Source organism: Penicillium maclennaniae (genome assembly GCF_028827695.1).
Source record: "Penicillium maclennaniae strain IBT 15551 chromosome Unknown utg000001l:1.0-3280838.0:1.0-3283122.0, whole genome shotgun sequence".
Lineage (NCBI taxonomy): Eukaryota > Fungi > Ascomycota > Eurotiomycetes > Eurotiales > Aspergillaceae > Penicillium > Penicillium maclennaniae.
This window is the reverse complement of record NW_026623213.1, coordinates 440,716-459,376: the sequence shown is the minus strand read 5'-3', so window position 1 is coordinate 459,376 and position 18,661 is coordinate 440,716. Positions and strand designations below refer to the sequence as shown.

The window sequence follows — 18,661 nt, the reverse complement described above, 5'->3', positions numbered from 1 at the left end:
GAGAATATCGTTTCATGACGTGACGGGGGTGCCGTTCTGTCTGCTGCCTGGGGTCAAGCTGCCCTCTTGCGATTGACGGGTCTCAATACCTGGCTGTGGTGTGGAGGGGCTCTTACGACTCTGTTGAGCAGCAAGCTGGGCCTTGTTACGGTCCATCAGCACGGCTTGTTCAGCAGCGCTACGTGCGTAAGTCGTGGCGGCAGCAGTGTTTGGGTGACCACCTTGCGATGGAGTCTGAGTTGTGTACGGTTGCCGTTGGCCTGCATTGGCATAAGGAACGCGGCCTTGTGGAGTAGCATTGTATCCGGATTGGCCGGGTCGTGGGGTGTAAGGCTGGGGAGACTGGCTCTGTTGTGCAGAGTGACCATTTTGCACAGGGCGTTGGAACTGCGGCACATTGTTGGCCTGACTATATTGCGAGTTCGCCTGCGAAAATTGTTGCTGCTGCGGAGTGTAGCTAGGGCGTTGGGAGGGAGTGCTTGATGGGCGGCCCCCAGTATATCCGGATGTGAAAGAGCTCGAGGCAGAGGGCTGACGCGCACTCTGCGGTACTTGGAACCCTCCTTGTGTTAGAGGGGCACGAGCATTGGAAGCAAAGGAACGCTGATTATAAGCGGTTTGTGGCGTCGAGAAACTACCAGGTCGTGCCGCAACAGGCGTGGATGTTCGATTAGTAGCACTTGAGGCAGCTGCCATTGCTGCCACTCGTTCTTGGTGCAATGTATAGTCATCTCTCTCCATAGTACCGCTGTAGTCTGGATTCTCGATGAGGATCTTTTGGCTAACGTTCAAGTCGGCTAACCGATCACCGTCCAATTTTGCAACCGCATAGGGAGGCAGACTGCTGATGATCGAGATAAGGGTCGTCTTCAAATGCTCGTAAACAGCTTTTTCAGCATCTGATGGATTCTCGGGAGTGCCAAAGTCTGGAGCGGGTGTCTCATCTGACTCCTCCTTCTCGCCTTCAACGGGGTCGACAAGGTTACGGATTCTTTGATACGAACTCAATGTGTCCAGCATTTCAGAGATCTCCTGGAGCATCTCTTCAGATTCCCTGCTCTCCGGGTTTTGTTTGCTTGGGTATTCTTGATCGAAGTCGTAAGAAAAGTCCTGAGTGTCGCAAGCCTTCATCATTTCCTCGAGCGCGGCATCGTCGAGATCACCAATGCTGCCCGGTTCCACGGAGGACGTTTCCTCCTCAAAATCTTGAACCGGAAGAGAAAGGAGGGTGCGCAAGCGCTTTGCGCCCCGTTTCATCCACCAGACCATGTCCTTCGAATCGGGCTCTAGAACTGCACCAGAGCTGTCGAAAGAGGGTGCAAACGAAGAGTAGACACCCTGGAGAAGAGACGAGTCATCACCAGTCCAGAGTGCAGGGTCGCCGTGCTTTGGCCTGATCTCAGCCTCTGCATGATCCTTTTCGACACGAGACCAGAAGGCGGGTGATGATGTGACTCCGCCGTATTGCAGCCATTGACCAGAAGGAAGCGAGGAAAGACAGTAGTTGTTGCGTTCGCCGAAGAACAACTTGGGGTCAAAAACAGCATCGAATGGATCGATCCAGGAAACCGAGGTGCTCTGGTAATCATGTTTTTGTGGAGGGCGCAGTGGTGGGAATCCTGGGCGAGGGCCAAAAACTTCACCGATTGTTCTCTTTGGGGGTGTTGCGGCGTTCAGGTTGTAGGGAACCACCTTGGAAGCTGCGATGCCATTCGGCAAGGCGCCCTCGCGAAGCTCTTCGTGCACTTCAACAAACTTTGGCTCATCAGACCCAGAAGACTGCAAAGGCACTTGAACCGACTTTTGTAGACTTGAAAACAGCTGCTTCGGATTTGACTGGCTACCACCAAACAGAGTTAGGGCCTGTCTGTCTTCTCGTGCGCCAACATAAGACACGGTCGAATGGATTTGGTCGTTTTCCTCGTCGTCTGACACTTCAATTTTGACCTCGGGCTGGTTGACGAATGATTGGCCGATCAAGCTGTTCATGTGTTTTTTAAACGCTGCAATCCGGTTGACGACTTCAGTCAGAGGTGTGCCGTCGGTCTTAGTGCCATTTGCCTGGTTCTGATTGCGTTCGATGACAGCGGCAGAGGCCCTTTCAATGTCGGCCAAGAATTCTTGCAGGGTACTGTAGCGGTCCGATTCGACCCGATTCTGAATGTTGGAGGTTTCTTGGTCGCTCGAAATTTTGGCGCGCTTCGCTCGGGGCTTTGCTCCGGAGGTTGCGAATTGACAAGAGAGTAGCTGTAGTTCGGTGTCATGTCTGCTAATTGTTAGTGACGATGTGGACAACTCAAAAATTTGACCTATACTCACTTCAAAAGCAGATCTACAAGGCTTCGCAAGTTCTCGTGAAGATTTGCTTTTTCGCGCGCTGTTGTGGCATTGGAATCTGCGCCCAACTTCTCTTCTTGGCTAGAACGCTTCCTTTTCCCAGGAGTCGCGGCCACATTCGAGTCCTGATGAGGCTCCCCATTTGTGGCTGGCATCGGCGTTGTATCTCCGCCTTCGTCGGCACTCATGGTGGGCAAGTCGCGACGATGCAGATGTTCACAGAGTTTCTTCCGACGCGATTCTCTTCCAAACAGACGACGTCCTAGATGATGCTTAGACTGTCGGGAGATAGGCCGAGAGAACGCGACCAAAAGAAAAAAAAAAGTTTGTCAATCAAGGTTGCGGGTGATCCACAGTCGCTTTAGGAACTGTTCGATCAGTCTTGATGGGGAGAGGCTCGAGACAGGATCGAGAAAGGATGAGATCGCGACGAGGGGCCAACGCAGGAATGTCCCACGTCACAGAAGAAACAAGTAGAGAAGTAGGATACTGTAATCAGGCAGAGATTGCCATTGCCTGAAGTTATTCCCACTCAATAGAAGTTGACGAGGTAGAAGGGGCAAAGTAGAAGACCGACCGAGACTAGAAATGCGCGCCTTCCCGAAAACCGCTGCCCGTGACGATCCTCACGTGACCATCCCCGTTTTCTGCCGCGCGCTTTTTCGAGCATTTACAAGCATTCATCTTTCACGCATCATTGAGCTCATTGGAGCCGAGGCTTTTGGGAAAGGGCATCTTCATGACGACATTCATGGATGTCATCCGCTCTCAATCATGCCCGAAGTCTGTCGGGGGTATCTGTGAGAGCGGCGCATCTGCTCGGATCATGTCGCAAGCCACATTATGACCGCGATGTTCGATGTGCCCTTCAACCCTCTCGCCCCCGACATTACTTCCAATCCTATACGCTCCTCCATACCTCCACAACACCCGTCCGGTCCGAGATTCAAGATGGCTCTCCTCCGGCTACGGCATATAAAAAACAATCAAAACCGTCGAAATCGGGACCGAAACCGAAACCCACACCCTCCGAATACCTCACGAAAAGTCTTCAAAGAACCGGCCTTACCATAGGTACCGGCGAGCGGTCGATGTGGGCGGTCGATCTGTCGTATGTGAATCCTGACCGAAAGGCTCCAAGACGCGTTCTTCAGAGACACCGAGGTCCAAAAAAGACGTATGGTCGACCAGATCGACCGTCGCTCCAAACAATTCTGGGTGAATACATTCGACTGGTGGAGCCGTCTCTCTCAAACACCTCGGGCATATTTGAAGGGGACGACTTCAATTCTGTCCTCGCCGAAGTCTTTCGTACGGACAGCCAACGGTATCTGACCGAACGAGGCTATGATGTCGAAGACGTTGTCTCTTGGGCATGGATCATGAAAAGTCAAACTCACCACCGGGCAGTTTCTCGAATGTTTGCATTGGAAGCTGACTCCAAAATAAGTCGTGTTCCCACTTTCATTCCTCTCTTCCTCTTAAAGGAGCCTTATCTGGATGCCCAGTCGTTTCGATTACTTCTAATTTATTCCCTACATCTCATGAGTGGTCAGCCGTTCCCAACTTTGGATGCACTCCACAAGAACTTTGATACCCATTCAGACCAGCCTTCCCCCGAAGCTCGGTCTGCAATCGACCGAAGCACATGCATGATCCTTGTCGTTCGATTGATCCGACATGCCCGGCAGGTTTGGCCTGAAGCACTGCCCATCATTGCCCGTTCGTTCTCTCGATTCCTGACTGCCGGCCCGGTTAAAGAGGGCGGGCCCTTGAGCCTGACCGAGCATAAAACCGATGGCTTCAGAACAGCCAAATTCAACAGCTGTCTTGAGTTACTATCGCTTCCTACAAAAATCCATCCATTCCGAGCATCAAACATCCAGCAAGAAGCGCAATTCGAGCTGCTTAGAGCTATGGCGACACACAAGCCAGTCCTGCCCCTTACCCGAAAGGGTTATCGAGCAGTCATTGCTGTTCAGATGGCTCATAAGAAGACAACCGAGGAGCGCCAGTCTGCTGAGCTAAAGGCGCCCTCGTGGCCGCCTTGGAAAGAAGCAAAATTGGGCATTGATGCGCAACGGGGCAACGAAGGAATTATCAGCCGTGCAATGAATGTGCTTTCACAAATGAAAGAGGCTGGATACTCCCACCAGACTTGGGAACAAATGTGTTCTGTTCTGGCTGGCTGGGATACAGATGGTAGCCCGACCGTCCAGACAAGAAGTCTGGTGCATCGGACCGGGTATTTGCCTCGTGAGCGCGGCGTGGACCCCAATCATTACGCAATTTGGGTGGCACGTATTCGTGCTACGAGAACTGTTCGAGAAGCATGGGCTTGCTTTTTGGCTTACCGCGACCAAAATCTTCCCCCCAAAGCTGCCATATATGTTGCGATGGCCGAGAAATTGATATATCGGGAAAAAGCTGTCCAGAGAGGATCTGATCACAAGAGCTCTGCTCTGCCAGGTGATGGTCGTGAGGTTCACCCTGAACCGGCGTCTGCTCGAGATCTCATCTACGTGAAAACAGAGCCACCATCCTCACAGGAATTTCTTGATCAGATGTTATCGGATGGATTCCGTCCATCTGGGAGATTCCTGGCTTTGCTTCTCGAGTCAACTTCCAACTTCCGCCTTGGTCTGAGATATCTGCAATACAGTGACTTGACTGACTTGCAGATCACGGCACTGTGCACCCCATGGTATCAGGACTCGTTAAATCAAGCTGATCATATCAAGGCCCTCCAATCGTTGCCAGATTTCGTCTTCGCCTCCTTCATCAAGCTCCTTTGCTCGTCTTTCTTTGTGAAAGCCAAAACTGTTGCCCCACGCACGCCACTGCTCTATCATTTCCCCGTTCTTATGGCTGGCAAGCAAAATCCCGGGCCTATATCTGATGTTCTTGGCCTCAACGAAGAGTTTGAGGAATCTTGCCAACCAAAGTCTTTGTGGCATGCCGTTCAACTGGTCAAGCTGTTGAAGCCAGCCTGCCACCAGGCCTGGTCCCATATTCTCAATACTTTAAGCCAAAAGTCAACTTCTCGAAGGACATGGATTCGAAGCTGCCTCTCAGGGACCCTACGGGATCAAGATCTTTACCGGATCCTTGTATGGCAGGAAGTGCTTGTGGTCTTGAGATCGATGAAAGCTCGTAAGCTCGACCTCTGCATGAATAATTTTCAGTTTCTATGCCTGGCATTCAAACGGGCGGTTGATGCTGGAACGCACCATCATGGCCTTGTCGAGGAGGCATCTCGACTCATACACAAACCTAGCCTTGCCCGGATCAACTCCGATGGACAGGAGCCTTTTGATGCCATGGTTGCAAATGGACTCGAGGTTCTCAAATCGCAATTCGATGGCCTAGTCCTTCCGGCGTCGAAAACATCAGCGCTGGCAGAGCGGAGTATCTTCACTACGGACTCAGAGGCTCATGTACTTTCCGGACTGCACGTACCATCCTATGCGACGCTGCATAGCTTTGTGCGAGTCCTTGGGCTCGTAGGAGACGACGAAGGCTTGCTATACCTGTTGCGATGGATGAATCAGTCGGCTACTCGACTCAATGAAGTCGCAGATGAGGAATTAAACGGCGAAGCAATGAAGCATCAGACCTTTACGGCGATCCGGGTATTCCTGGAGAAGCTGCATCGTCCGGATGATGCTCGGGTAGCATCGGATCGCCAGGTGCAAGAGGCATACAACCTCATTAGCCAGACTCCTGGCTGGGAATGGCCTAGCGATGAAGACGTTGAAAGATATCTTGAATAAAGTGTACAGATCGTGTATTATTAGTTGCAATGTGAATGTGATACCCCAAAGACCGAACTCGGGTCGGCAAGCGTCGGCCGTGGAGCTTTCCCCACACCTCAAAAGCTCCGTTTTAACTTCACCAAGTTCTGTCACCACTTTCCCAGATTACTATATCTCTTGTAACGCACTGCCTGCGTGCGACCGAGTACTCTTCGATCCATCGACTTAATTCGGGATATGGCGTCTATCATGTCGCCACGGCTTGTCCGCCTCACACCTCTCTCCAACTTCACGCGACCGGCCGTGACCTCCACCGTGACCTCGACTCGGGTGTTTGTGTCGCGGCTGAGCACCAGCGCCGCTGAAGATGATATCATCTTGACCCAGCAAATTCCGGCTCCGGGATCCGGACATGTGCGTTTGCTGCAATTGAACCGGCCCAATGCTCGCAATGCGATCTCGCGCCACCTCCTCGACACCCTCTCCAAGCATGTGAAGACCATCGCCGCGGAAGACGGCAACGGACCTACCAGAGCAGTCGTGCTGTCAAGTAATGTTGATGCCGCATTCTGCGCCGGCGCAGACTTGAAGGAGCGCGCCAAAATGACCCACCGCGAGTGAGTTTCTCTCACTTATCCGCTCGCTGCTCCGACTAACCGATATTCCAAAAACTCAGAACAGAACAGTTCCTCATGGATCTCCGCTCTACCTTCAAAGAACTCGCCGGCCTCAAAGTCCCCACCATCTCCGCTATTTCTTCCATGGCTCTCAGGTGGCGGTCTCGAGCTCGCCCTATGCACTCACCTTCGCGTCTTCGGCTCATCATGCACCGTTGGTCTGCCCGAAACCCGTCTGGCTATTATCCCGGGTGCGGGCGGTACCTACCGTCTCCCCGCGCTGATTGGGCCCACTCGGGCGCGCGATCTCATTCTCACCGGGCGTCGGGTCCACGGCCCCGAGGCCTACTTCCTGGGGTTATGTGATCGCCTAGTTGAGGTTTTGCCCGAGGAGGGTGCACAGGAGGGTGTGGCACGGGAGAAGGTGCTGCGCGAAAGTATCAAGTTGGCATTGGATATCTGCGAGGGCGGGCCCATCGCCTTGAAACAGGCACTCATCGCTGTGCAGGGATCTTTCATGGGTGAAGTTGCTGAGAACCAGGCGTACGAGGGTGTGATTGAGACTGAGGATCGATATGAGGCGCTGCGCGCCTTTGCCGAAAAGCGGAAGCCTGCGTTCCGGGGACGGTAGATGCTATAATGAGGGTTATTCTGGAATCTATATTTGGAGCCGCGGTAATGGGTTGGTTTATATTCGAGGTACTGCTTTCACATATAGAATATATAAGAACCCGTGAAAATGAAGCCGAGAATGACAGCTTCTGGCGCCAGAAACACCCGCCTTTCCACCGTGACTTTCCAACGGTAAGCCGCCGCTTGACTACTTCAATTCTGCGAGTAGAAATGCGAGCTCATAGATGCCGACCATCAATTCTGACGAATTTGGAAACCCTGGTACTGGTCATGGCCTACCTTTTTTTGTGTCACGAAAATAGCCATTGCATTATGGAAACCCAACTTAGTGTTAGACTGCCGGCGTGCGGCTTCTGTGCAGTAGTCGAGTGGGCTTCGCTCGGGTGAGCAATAGGTGCGAATCCCTTCAGGTCGGCGCGGTCGCCGCGTTTGACCCTCCCAATTTGAGTACAACGTGATGAGGCTATCTTCGTCTCCTTTCAATTCCCAATCTTTTACCACCTACACCATAGCATCAAGTCTCAGACAGGAACCAGTTAGACCAGCGGCAAGGCTGACCTCCATGTCACCCCAGGAGAAGTGCTATGGGTAAAGCTACGCCAAACCTGTATGGCACCTTTAGATGGGGGTTTGGATCGACTCGATCCTGTGTTTCACGCTTTACATTTCCGCAACAGTATTCTCACAGTTCAAACTTTTAGGTTGCCACATACATTCTGTCCAGGTTAAATCAGCTTGATAAGGAATTGATCCGAGGCTAGAAGGGGCTTGACATACCTGTCGTCTGGTCATGAAGTCCTTATATATCCCCAGCCAGAGTTCCCGGAGACGGCAGTCATCTCGTTCTCCAGTTGCAGGGTTGACTTCACAAGGTGGCTGCGTTTTGTTGATCACATCACGAGTAGCCGCAATCCATGGCTACCCGCAAGAGGTCAGCATATCTGAGACGAAATGCTTTAAAGCATACCGACAGACAGTATGACGTACCTTAGGAACCGGCCAGTCGGAAAAATGTAAATATTTGGCATCTTTGAGGATTTCCTCAGCATCCCACAATTCGTCTGTATTGCCAAGATAGGCCTCATGGTTCTTGGAGCGAAACTCTCCCGTCAAAAGAGTATACGGACGGTGCGGTATGACCAGCGCGCTGTCGCCATACAACTTGTTCATAATCTCCATGTCGTACACGTCAGAAGTAGCGTTGGAAATCTCATCCATTATGCGACCGAATTCAAATTCAGACGGTTGGACGAGCATTAGTCCAGATGTAAAGGTTCGATCCTTTGGATCTAACCAGTAGGCCCGTGGCATAGCGACTGAGCTAGATGGAAGTAGAAACAGCTCGTCCATAGCCTTCATGCATGTTAGGTTGCAATGAGAATAGCTACAAATTGGCCTACTTACCTGCAGAAGAGTTGCATCTGAATCCAAGTTGATGACCCGGTCATATTCTGTTTGATTAAATGCAAGGAGCTTTGTATAGCTCGCTGACCAGGGTGCTGTGCTCACTATTAGTTTGTGGGTTTGTCATAAGTTAAGATGAACTTACCTCCTCCCCCACCCCGCATAATTACGTCGATTGGTTTCAGTTTGACTGAATATTCGTCCCTTGCGAAGCGAAGTAAACGGGCTTCCATTGAACTATCGCTCTCAGACAAGAGGAAATCTGAAGGGTACATCAACAAGCGATCGGCATTGCTTCCAAGGCGATCAAGAGCCTCAAAAATCATCAGCGAGTTGCACAGATAAGATCTGTCGGTGGCATATTGGGTGTATGCAAATCGAGACCAATTAATTTGCTCCAGAGCGCCGAGGTGAGAATAAGAATCGCCCGGACTCAGGTTGTTATGAAGTCGCAATAATGTCACAAACCCGAATATGGTGGAAACAATTATGATTATAGAGCGAAAGACTCTTGGAGATATTCGGGCCATACTTATCATGGTCGCTTGCGAATTTTGACAGTTTGCCATCTGGAAGGAATCTCTCTTAATTCCGCGTATCGGTCGGAGCGAAACTTTGTATGTGTTTTCTCGCAGCCGTCAATCCATATTGGATATGCATGTAAAAGGGCAGAGGACATTGAAGAGGGTAATTGACAAAAAGGGGGCCTTTCACTTCCTGAGGACGACCACCTCAGCTGGCTGTCGATTGCCTCAGGGCAACGCCCAGAGATCGTAAGAAACAATTATAAATGGCCGGTTAAGCGCTGCCCGTGCATCATCTCAGACACGCTATAATCTACGGCCGCGACTGATTGGCAACGGAACGCCTCAACAGTGGGCCGTATCGGCCCGTGCCCAAATCCACCACCGCTGAAACACAACTGAGCGCTAATACCGAGGGTATGAATCGAACAGGGCAATTTTTTTTTTGGAATACATTATGCTCGGAACTCAAGCGCATGGGTTAGTAGCGCGATAGGATATCCGCCTCTTGCTTCTGGACTATTCCTCTGGGTAATATTTGAACCATTCATCATCGTTTGTCGGGGCTGGAAGCGGCAGACATACAAATTGACAATCTGTTTATTATGAGAGTAGAGCATTGGATCACACGGGAGTGATAGTACCTGGTACGCACTCTACATGGATCTATTTCCGGATCCCAGATGATCAGTGCGCTTCTACGCAATCTCTCTGACTAGGACTTATGCGGCTAAGAACAGCAGCTAATGTACGAGGGGCGCTTAACCGCCCGAATCTTGGGCTTTCATAGATCATGATTCAAATTTCCCTTAGCGGCTATCGGGGTCAAATTTCCTAGATATTCCATGCGTTGACAGTTAGAAGGGAACGAAGTTCTAACTCGCCTCTGTCTAAAAATTGAAGTTCAGCTTTGCGACCTTCGTTGCTCACTGGCTTTAAAAACCTGATTTGATCCGTCCTCAAACAATGGAAACATCGGCAAGTTACCTTCAAGGTACGCTCCTTCGGGTCGAATGCCTTTGTCGTATACCTCTTTTTTCAAGGAGGGATTGCTAACAATCGTTCACCCTCAGGAATGAAACGACTACAACAATGGGTTCTCACCCTTTGGATTCTTTGGCTCGATGATGTTCTCTGTTCTGGCCCCCGAGAGATAACTTGGTCAAATAAGAAGTTTGGACCTGATGGCCCTTGGCAAGCGGTCACTGTGTCCATGGGAAGTAACTACTCCGAACTTGTTGTGCCTTCATCAGTAGTGGCGCTGTACCCGGGAGGTAGCTGGGACAGTAAAATTCTACTCTCTTCCATATGTGATAACAAAACTCTCTCATCTGTGTGCTATGGGGATGAAGCAGGCCTTTTCGACAGCGACATATCAGTCACCCTCGACAATACTTCGATTGAATCACCCCCATATGGAACATGGGGTGAGGTGAACTGGGGATACACCAACGCGGTTCCAATTCAAGCCAAAGCAACACGAGCAACGGACTGGATGTCCATTGACGGTGTTGCAATTCCTGATGTTGACTTGATCACCATATCTGCTGGGTGGCAGACTTATCCAGGTGGAAAAGCATACCCTTTGGAGGTTGGAACTCTTTCTCTTGGAAGTCCAGATATCAACCAGACATTTGGGGCCTCGATCAAAATCAACACAACATTTATCACCAGCTACATATACGAGCAGGAGGGTTCCACGAACATACCATCATATTCATATGGAATGCATATTGGGTCAGCATCTCTGGGAATTTCGGGGTCACTTCTTCTGGGCGGCTATGATCAGAATAGAGTCATTGGAGAGGTATCCTCTCAGTCATTTTCAAGTGGAAGTTTTCCCATTGAAATGTACGATATGAGTCTTGGAGTGGCAGAAGGCGGATCGCCTTGGAATTACTCCAACAAAACAGGTCTCTTGGCTCAGGGAAATTCCTCCCTAGATTCCGGTGTCACGATTGTCGTGGACCCAGTCAATCCATACATATATCTGCCTCAAAGCTCATGCGATGCGATAGCCGCAGAGTTGCCCGTCACTTACCAGCCTGATTATGGCCTCTACTTTTGGAACACATCGGACTCGCAGTACAACAAAATCACAACATCACCAGCTTATTTGGCATTCAAGTTCAGCAAGAATAACCTCAATAACGAGGAGATCACGATCAAGGTTCCCTTCGCACTCCTGAATCTCACATTAGAGGCCCCACTTGTGAAGACGCCGACGCAATATTTCCCATGCATGGCCACCAACAGCACCCCTGTTCTAGGCCGCGCTTTCCTGCAAGCAGCCTTTGTTGGTGTCAATTGGCTTGGTGGGAAGTGGTTTTTGGCCCAAGCACCAGGACCCGATGGCTCTTTCATTGTCAATCCCGTGACAATAAGCGACGACGAATCTGCAATTTTGGGGTCTTCTAACAGCTGGGAAGACACATGGAAGACCTCCTGGAATGTTTTAGAAACGAAAATGACCAATACGGATACCAAAACAAGCCCCAAAAGCAGCAGCTCAACTATCGACTCAACTAATGATAAAAGTGGTCTCTCCACAACTGCCAAGATTGGCATCATCGTTGGTACTGCTGTGGGCGGCGTGATGATGATTACCCTTTTTTGTGGGTTCTGCATTCGTTACCGTCGACAGCAGGAGAAAACAATCGATCAGGATCAAGATCATGCAGCCAGAAAGTCATTTTACAAATGGTCTTCAGCGCATCAATCCAGCCTTGTGGAAGCTCCGGATGATAAATGGAACCAACTGAACGAATTAGACCATAGCCAGCAAAGATATGAGATGGGCTCGGAACGAGGCCCATTCTGTGAGATGGACCGACGGAAGATTCCTCTTGTTGAAATTGGCGATAGAGAGCTGATTCAGCAGGGTCCTTTCGAACTGCCAGAGCGGACGTCCGTCTTTAGGTCTACTAAACTAATATGAAGTTTTGTCATCATCATAATTCATGTACATGTTTCATACCGGTTGTTACAGACCAAGACGAGAAAGAATTCGTGTATCATTAAAAGAGCAACTAAAATGGGAAGAGGAAGAAGAGAGAAGGAGGGAAACGAGTAACTATAAAGTAAAACCCCCTCTATCCCTAATTGAGTTAGCCTAGCGGCTCCTTCCAGATTACGTTCCTCCTTAGTCCTTAAGATACTGTAGTGGGAGAACCGGTGACATAAATAGCATATGTGTGGCCTCAGGCATAATTCAATGTCTGCAGTGCATAGTGTATCTTTAAGATAGAGTTAGTGATAGATAAGTTATCTACCCAATTCATTTAGGTTCACCCTATTTCCTCTATTTATAATATAGTATTAAGGTTATTCCGTACTACTATATTATGGTATTAGTACGGCCTTATCTAGACTGTCCTCTATACCGGATAGTCAATATATATATATATATATTATCTAGTCTATATTACTAGATAGCTATTAAGCCGTTCCTACTTTATATTAGCGTCCTTAGGAAGGCCCTTTTATTAAGGTATATTATTATATAAAGAAATATATACCTAAAGGGTAGGGATTGCGTTTAACCCTAAATGTGACGCATGACTATCTTGAGGCCTGAGGGAGGCCTGAGGGGGAACGTGATCTGGAAGGAGCCGTGGGTCTAACCCGATTCGGGATGGAAGTCGTTTTGTTTCGTAGATGCTCGTTTCCCTCTTTCTCTCTTCTTCTTCTTCTCCAGTTTAGTTGCTTCTGTTAATGATACACGAATTCTTCTTTGTCTTGGTCGGTAACAGAGAAATCCTTTTTGGTTTTGAACCACTCCATGGAGCCCACTCAGGGCTCAATCTAAGTGTTATGCTTATGGAACAACTCTTGCAGAATTATAGCATTGTTGATCGGGAATTATTAATTACATTAGATAATGCATCGAATAACACCACTATGATGAACCGCCATCAGGATTCTTTCAATTCTCTTGATTTACCAGGCAACCCACTCATTGTCCCAATTCCATGCCTGGCCCATGTCATTCAACTCAGTCTTCGTGCACTACTTGGCTTCGTAAAGGCAGACCCTCAGAATAATACAACTGATAGAGCGTGGTCTGAAGTGCAGGCTCAATCACTTCGTACAACTAAAGTAAGCGAGGAATCGTCAACACCCTTACCAAGGTATGTAGTATACTCTTATCTTATGTTCTCTTTACTTACATTCTTTCCAGATCCGTGGACTTGCAGTATTTATCAATGCTAGCCCTCAGCGCCGTGATGCAATCCTTGGTCTCCAAGATATAGAGCCAAAGCTTGATCCAATCCAAGATGTGTGAACCCGTTGGAATTCAACGTTTTTGATGCTACGACGTGCCAAATGTCTTAGTACATTACGCAACAAATACTGCGACCAGCATAAGCATCCTCAATTCAGGCTCAACAAACAAGAATGGCAACAAGTCGACTACCTTCTTTACATCACTGAGCCTTTCTATAGGTTTACCACCGGCCTTTCGCGAACCAAGGATATCACTGTGCACAATGTCTTCCGCGTCTACAGTTCCTTGGAAAGTGGCAATGCCCGAGGCTCTTAACACAGGGAAAGACAAACTCTCGGCATACTACACAAAGACCGAAAAGACATATGGCAGCCTTTACGCGATTGGTACTATCCTTGCACCCCAGCATAAACTCAATTTCTTCTCGAGTGAGCTAGTCTATGTTCAGGACTGTTAGGAATGGAGCAATTGTAGCATGAGAATGATGTGTATTGAAATGCTCGAGAAGAGAGGAATGAAGAAGGAAGAACTATCTAAGCTATGGGAGAGATATGGAAGCTAGACTAGGCAAACATGTCAAACGACCCCCGCGAGCATAGCGTAGATATTACATGCGTCACTCGCTTACCGAATAAATTAGTAAGTATTTGTTCGTGTGATAAGAACAGAGAGACTAAGAACAGACCACTTCAAATAAGATGGAAGAAAGCAGAAGATAAAGAGAATGAAGGATTAAGCCAACGAGTACAAACATGAGGTAAAAAATTTCTATAATGACCCACTAAAGCCCTCTCCAACCGTCATGTGACAACTCCAGTCGAGAAACAAATTTAATGTGGCTGGCAAAACGGAGCGGACGAACAGCGCCAAGATTACGTCGCTGTCTTTGACGCTTTCGTCCTCAACCGCATCATCAAGTACACCATCGCATAAGAACTAATCGCAAAGAGTACCACGAGAGCCGCATCCCGCCATCCCACATAGTAATCCTTGAGATTGAGGGTATAGAGCCAATCACTGGCCCGCCGATACTGACACACGTGGCACTGGGAAGTAGCCTCGGGGTTGATCAGCGAGGTTCTCGAGCCCTCATTTTGCATATAGTTTGCCAAATAATCCTGACATGTCTGGCCGAGAGGGAGGGTCGAACACCGCGAATTCGCTTTCAGCACATTCCACTTTGGAATCAAAGTTGGTGAACACCAACAAACTGCCAATGAGATAATTGAACGGGTTGAGGTAATACATCCAGTACCGCCAAAAAGCCTGGATCCCGGAGTAGGGAACAAAAGTACCACAGAATAGAAGCAAGGACCCGATGATCAAGGGGTTTGCGAGAGATGCAAAGACAGCAGTCGGGGCATAGGCGGCAATGAATTGCCCAATCCCCGTGTAAACAAATTCATATATCAACATGACGAAGAAAGTGGCGCCTGCCTTATTTGAATCCCGGGGAAAGCCAATGGTGTAGTACCAGCAGAGGAAATAGAGGACGGCAGAGATGACCAGGTAGGGTATTTCAGAGACAATCAGGCCCGTCACAAACGCTATCCAGGAGTACATGCGGGATTTCTTTTCCCTGGCATCGTAGATATCACGGCGATCGATAAACAACGGCTGGAGTTGGTTGATGACGCCAGGGGCAACAAAGACATAATTGAAGATGGCGAAGAGACGTAGTTGCAAACCCGAAACAGTAGGCCCAATCTTCCAAAATGAGAAGCCATTGAAGAGAGCCAGGATGATATGCAGCAAGATTTTGTTATTCACATAATCTGTATTCCGGAAGAGCGCAACATTCATCCGATGGGTGACAATCTTGGTTTGTTCCCAAAGCGAAGTAGCAAATTCCGAGCCATTGTCATTTTCAATTGCAGAAGGTTTTGCGGCAGCATCCGCGATGATCTGTTCAAGCTCTGAGGCGCGAAGACCACATTCGGGGGCTTCCAACCAGATCTGATGCCAGTCTCTCCCTTGGGAAAGGTGGCCCGAGGTAACATCGATCATGAACTCGGCGGGATTAGTCTCGGGGGGACAGACCAGCCCCTGGCGGGCAAAGTATCCCTTCAAGGTGGTTGCATGGTCCCCTATGTCACCAAAGTACACGGTTTTCCCACCCCGAGCTAGTAAGAGAAGGGTGTCAAATTGGGCAAAAAGCTGCGCGGAAGGCTGGTGGATCGTGACTAGAATGGCTTGCCCAACATCGGCCAGTTTTCGAAGGAAGCGCACGGTGTTGTAGGCTGATTGACCGTCCAGTCCAGATGTGGGCTCGTCGAGGAAAATCAGGATGCTTGGTTTCGCCACTAATTCAACACCAATTGTCACACGCTTCCGCTGCTCAATCGAGAGACCTGCACCAATCTTTCCTATCAGAGTGTCGGCAATATCTTCCAGTTCCAGGAGTTGGATAATGGTGTTCACATAGGCAAGCTTTTCTTCTCTCAGGTACATCGCCCGGTTGGCGAAGCAGGGCAGAGAATTCTAGTGCCTCGCGAACCGTCGCAAAAGGTTCATGGACATCGAGTTGCTCGCAATACCCAGCACTTCTTTGGAAGGACAGGGGCAGCGGCCTTCCATCAACCATGATCGACCCATGGATGGTGCCGTCGGTCTTGCGTTGTGCCAGAACGTCAAGCAAGGTTGTTTTGCCCGCGCCTGACGACCCCATCAAGGCGCCCAGCATACCCGGCTTGATATATCCATGCACATTATCCAGCAAGATCCGGTCTCCCGAGGGGGTTGGGACGGTATAGGTGAGGTTTTTCCAGGTAAAAACCGAGGTGTTCCGAATCAACTGTCCGTCAATGTTTGCATTGCCGCCCCCTTCATGGGTTGTCCCCACTGGCTGCGACTGCCCTTCCACATCCAGAACCCGTTGTTTGCGTGCCTGCAATCGTTCCCGTGGAATCAGCAAGGTTGCCGCTTCTGCCATGTCCCGCCACAGGTTGGTTGCCACCACGGTGATGAGGACAAATAAGAGCCACCAGCACCAGACCACCCCGAAATTGCGCCAGACGTGGCCGTGGCTGTAGCTTAGGGCCTTTAGGTACTCGTCTCCCGTCAGGCTGACCTCGCCCGGGATAGCGCCTGAGATGCCTGCGCAGGACTGGTGGTTGGTGTCGTTGTAGCCGGGTCCGTTGGGGATCAAATTGGAACCCACGCAGTCGATGGTCTTGTCATGAAACTCATTCCCCATTAGAGACTCAAAGGAGTATGCAATGGGGTCGATCCAGAAAAGCCAAATAAACCAGCCGTGCATTTTGGGGTACTGGATCATATAACCGGTGTACAGCACGGTGGCGGAAATCAAAAGACCAGAGATCTTGGATGCGCCATCAAGAGTGTTGAAGGTGGCGCCACACGCTCGGAACATAGCCGTGATACACATGGTAATGATAAACAGACTGGCCCAGTAGGTGAAGAACGCCGAGGCCGAGACAGTCAGCCCCACCATAAAATACATTACGATGCCAAAAATCGTGATGCTGAACAGAATAATCGGGATATCCGCGGCGATTTGCGCAATGCAGAACGCGGCCGGGTGGTAGTAGGCAAAGGACTTATGCTTGATGAGCACGGGACGGCCGGTGAAAGAATCCGTCACCTCCGACATGGCCATCAGACAGTTATACAGGATGGAGAAAAACAAGCCTCCTCCCTTAGTGAACAGGCCGGCAGACGTGGCGGGGGCGTTGTAGAAGAGGGATCCGGCAAGCAATGCCTGGATCACGTTTGACCCTTGCTTGATGAAGAGGGTGGGCTTGTCTCCCCAGATGATCTGGTATTGTCGAACCACACACGCCAGCACCTGCTTATGGAACGCCACCGTCAGTGGGCTGCGGGACAACCCTTGGTCCTTTTCCAACGTCACGGATTCCTGGAAGAAGGCGGTATTCTGAACGGCGTCCTTGCTGGAGGGGAAATCATTTTCCAGTGCCATTCTTTCCCGGACTTCGGCTTGTTGGTAATGGGCCAGGATTTCATTGCCGGTGCGAGGGAAGGTTGATTCGTATCCCGGCCGGATTTCTCGCTCGGTTGGGACGGTCACTCCCGTGAGAAAATCAGCAACGTTGGCTCCGTCCCGGCATATGAAGCCCAGTTCTTCCATGAACGGACGTGCCTCCCGCGTGGGACCATAAAAGAGCTGCTTCCCCTCATCTAGAACCAAGACCTTGTTGAAGAGTTCGTAAATTCCATTTCCGGGTTGATAGAGGGTGACGATGGTTGTGACGCCCAGGATATCGGTCATGGTTCGAAGAGCCTTGGTCCAGTCCAAGGCAGTACTAGCATCCAGACCCTCGAGTGCTGTTGTCCCAGCAGTAGACGGATGCTCGCGCTGCGAGGCATTCGATGATGGAAACCCTCTTTCGTTCGCCCCCGGAGACACCTCGCACATACTCATTCCCCACCTTGGTATCAGAAGTATGCGAGATGCTCATGGACTTCATCAAAAATGTTCGTATGTACTCCTCATATTCCTGCGGGTTCATCCCATCCGGTCGATTGTGAGGGACCTTGAGTCGAGAGACGAACTTCATCGTCTGGTCGACGGTCAGAGTGGGAAAGAAGAGTTCATCCTCGGTGTTCATCACGATCTGGCTGCGATATGGCTCTGCTTCTTTGTGGGTCATGGAGCCATAGCAGACATCTCCATCAATAGAATGGTATCCCCTGCGCCGGTTAGCGAGAATCTTCAACAGCGTCGTGCACCCCGACCCCGGACGCCCTAGCACCAGCAGCATCTCCCCGGGTTTGACACAGCCATGGCTGTTATTCAAGATCGTCTTTAGCGGCGGCTTGGTTCGAAAATCTCGGACTCGTTGGACGAGGTTGAACTGGGTGAAAAAATTCTCCTTAACCGCCGCCTCGGGACTGTTTGCTTTGACGGTCAAATTGCTCCATGTCACACCCAGCCGGCGCTCCTTGAGGTTGGATCCAATATTGCGGCGGTGGAAATCCTCGACATCACCTTTCATGGGCCAGTCGTTGTCATTCTTGGGCTTCTCGACGACCTCCGGGTGAGATCGGTCCACGGACATGGAAGCGACACTTTCGACTTCGGTATCGGACAAAGGATCCGCCATTCTGGTGAAGGAATTCCGTTCCCAGGGTCGTTTGACGTTGAAATGAATCCCTGCTCACGCTCCCAGCCGGAAAGGGAGG

The 18,661-nt window shown here is 50.1% G+C and overlaps 8 protein-coding genes across 8 annotated transcripts; 5 read left to right on the top strand and 3 right to left on the bottom strand.

Moving 5' to 3' along the window:
- Positions 1 to 12: 12 nt before the first annotated feature.
- Positions 13 to 2,525, bottom strand: N7477_000159 (uncharacterized protein; the record flags this gene model as incomplete). The annotated part of the gene is made up of 2 exons (XM_056961822.1): positions 13 to 2,266; positions 2,320 to 2,525. The coding sequence occupies 2 exons, from the start codon at positions 2,523 to 2,525 to the stop codon at positions 13 to 15; spliced, it is 2,460 nt and encodes an 819-aa protein (XP_056826825.1).
- A 400-nt stretch (positions 2,526 to 2,925) lies between these two features.
- Positions 2,926 to 6,110, top strand: N7477_000158 (uncharacterized protein; the record flags this gene model as incomplete). The annotated part of the gene is made up of 2 exons (XM_056961821.1): positions 2,926 to 3,120; positions 3,174 to 6,110. The coding sequence occupies 2 exons, from the start codon at positions 2,926 to 2,928 to the stop codon at positions 6,108 to 6,110; spliced, it is 3,132 nt and encodes a 1,043-aa protein (XP_056826824.1).
- A 219-nt stretch (positions 6,111 to 6,329) lies between these two features.
- N7477_000157 (putative mitochondrial methylglutaconyl-CoA hydratase (Auh)) lies at positions 6,330 to 7,340 on the top strand (the record flags this gene model as incomplete). Its single annotated transcript, XM_056961820.1, has 2 exons — positions 6,330 to 6,709; positions 6,779 to 7,340. 2 exons carry the CDS (start codon positions 6,330 to 6,332, stop codon positions 7,338 to 7,340), a joined length of 942 nt encoding a protein of 313 aa, XP_056826823.1.
- Positions 7,341 to 8,002: 662 nt separating this feature from the next.
- On the bottom strand, positions 8,003 to 9,285 carry N7477_000156 (CAZyme family GT8; the record flags this gene model as incomplete). Its single annotated transcript, XM_056961819.1, has 4 exons — positions 8,003 to 8,260; positions 8,330 to 8,695; positions 8,747 to 8,850; positions 8,892 to 9,285. 4 exons carry the CDS (start codon positions 9,283 to 9,285, stop codon positions 8,003 to 8,005), a joined length of 1,122 nt encoding a protein of 373 aa, XP_056826822.1.
- Positions 9,286 to 10,236: 951 nt separating this feature from the next.
- N7477_000155 (uncharacterized protein) lies at positions 10,237 to 12,198 on the top strand (the record flags this gene model as incomplete). Its single annotated transcript, XM_056961818.1, has 4 exons — positions 10,237 to 10,264; positions 10,344 to 11,132; positions 11,184 to 12,118; positions 12,190 to 12,198. 4 exons carry the CDS (start codon positions 10,237 to 10,239, stop codon positions 12,196 to 12,198), a joined length of 1,761 nt encoding a protein of 586 aa, XP_056826821.1.
- A 972-nt stretch (positions 12,199 to 13,170) lies between these two features.
- On the top strand, positions 13,171 to 13,555 carry N7477_000154 (HAT dimerization; the record flags this gene model as incomplete). Its single annotated transcript, XM_056961817.1, has 2 exons — positions 13,171 to 13,368; positions 13,451 to 13,555. 2 exons carry the CDS (start codon positions 13,171 to 13,173, stop codon positions 13,553 to 13,555), a joined length of 303 nt encoding a protein of 100 aa, XP_056826820.1.
- A 205-nt stretch (positions 13,556 to 13,760) lies between these two features.
- On the top strand, positions 13,761 to 13,955 carry N7477_000153 (HAT dimerization; the record flags this gene model as incomplete). The annotated part of the gene is made up of 1 exon (XM_056961816.1): positions 13,761 to 13,955. The coding sequence occupies one exon, from the start codon at positions 13,761 to 13,763 to the stop codon at positions 13,953 to 13,955; it is 195 nt and encodes a 64-aa protein (XP_056826819.1).
- A 632-nt stretch (positions 13,956 to 14,587) lies between these two features.
- N7477_000152 (uncharacterized protein) lies at positions 14,588 to 18,582 on the bottom strand (the record flags this gene model as incomplete). Its single annotated transcript, XM_056961815.1, is given in 3 exon segments — positions 14,588 to 15,979; positions 15,996 to 17,834; positions 17,908 to 18,582. The coding sequence occupies 3 exon segments, from the start codon at positions 18,580 to 18,582 to the stop codon at positions 14,588 to 14,590; spliced, it is 3,906 nt and encodes a 1,301-aa protein (XP_056826818.1).
- Positions 18,583 to 18,661: the final 79 nt, after the last annotated feature.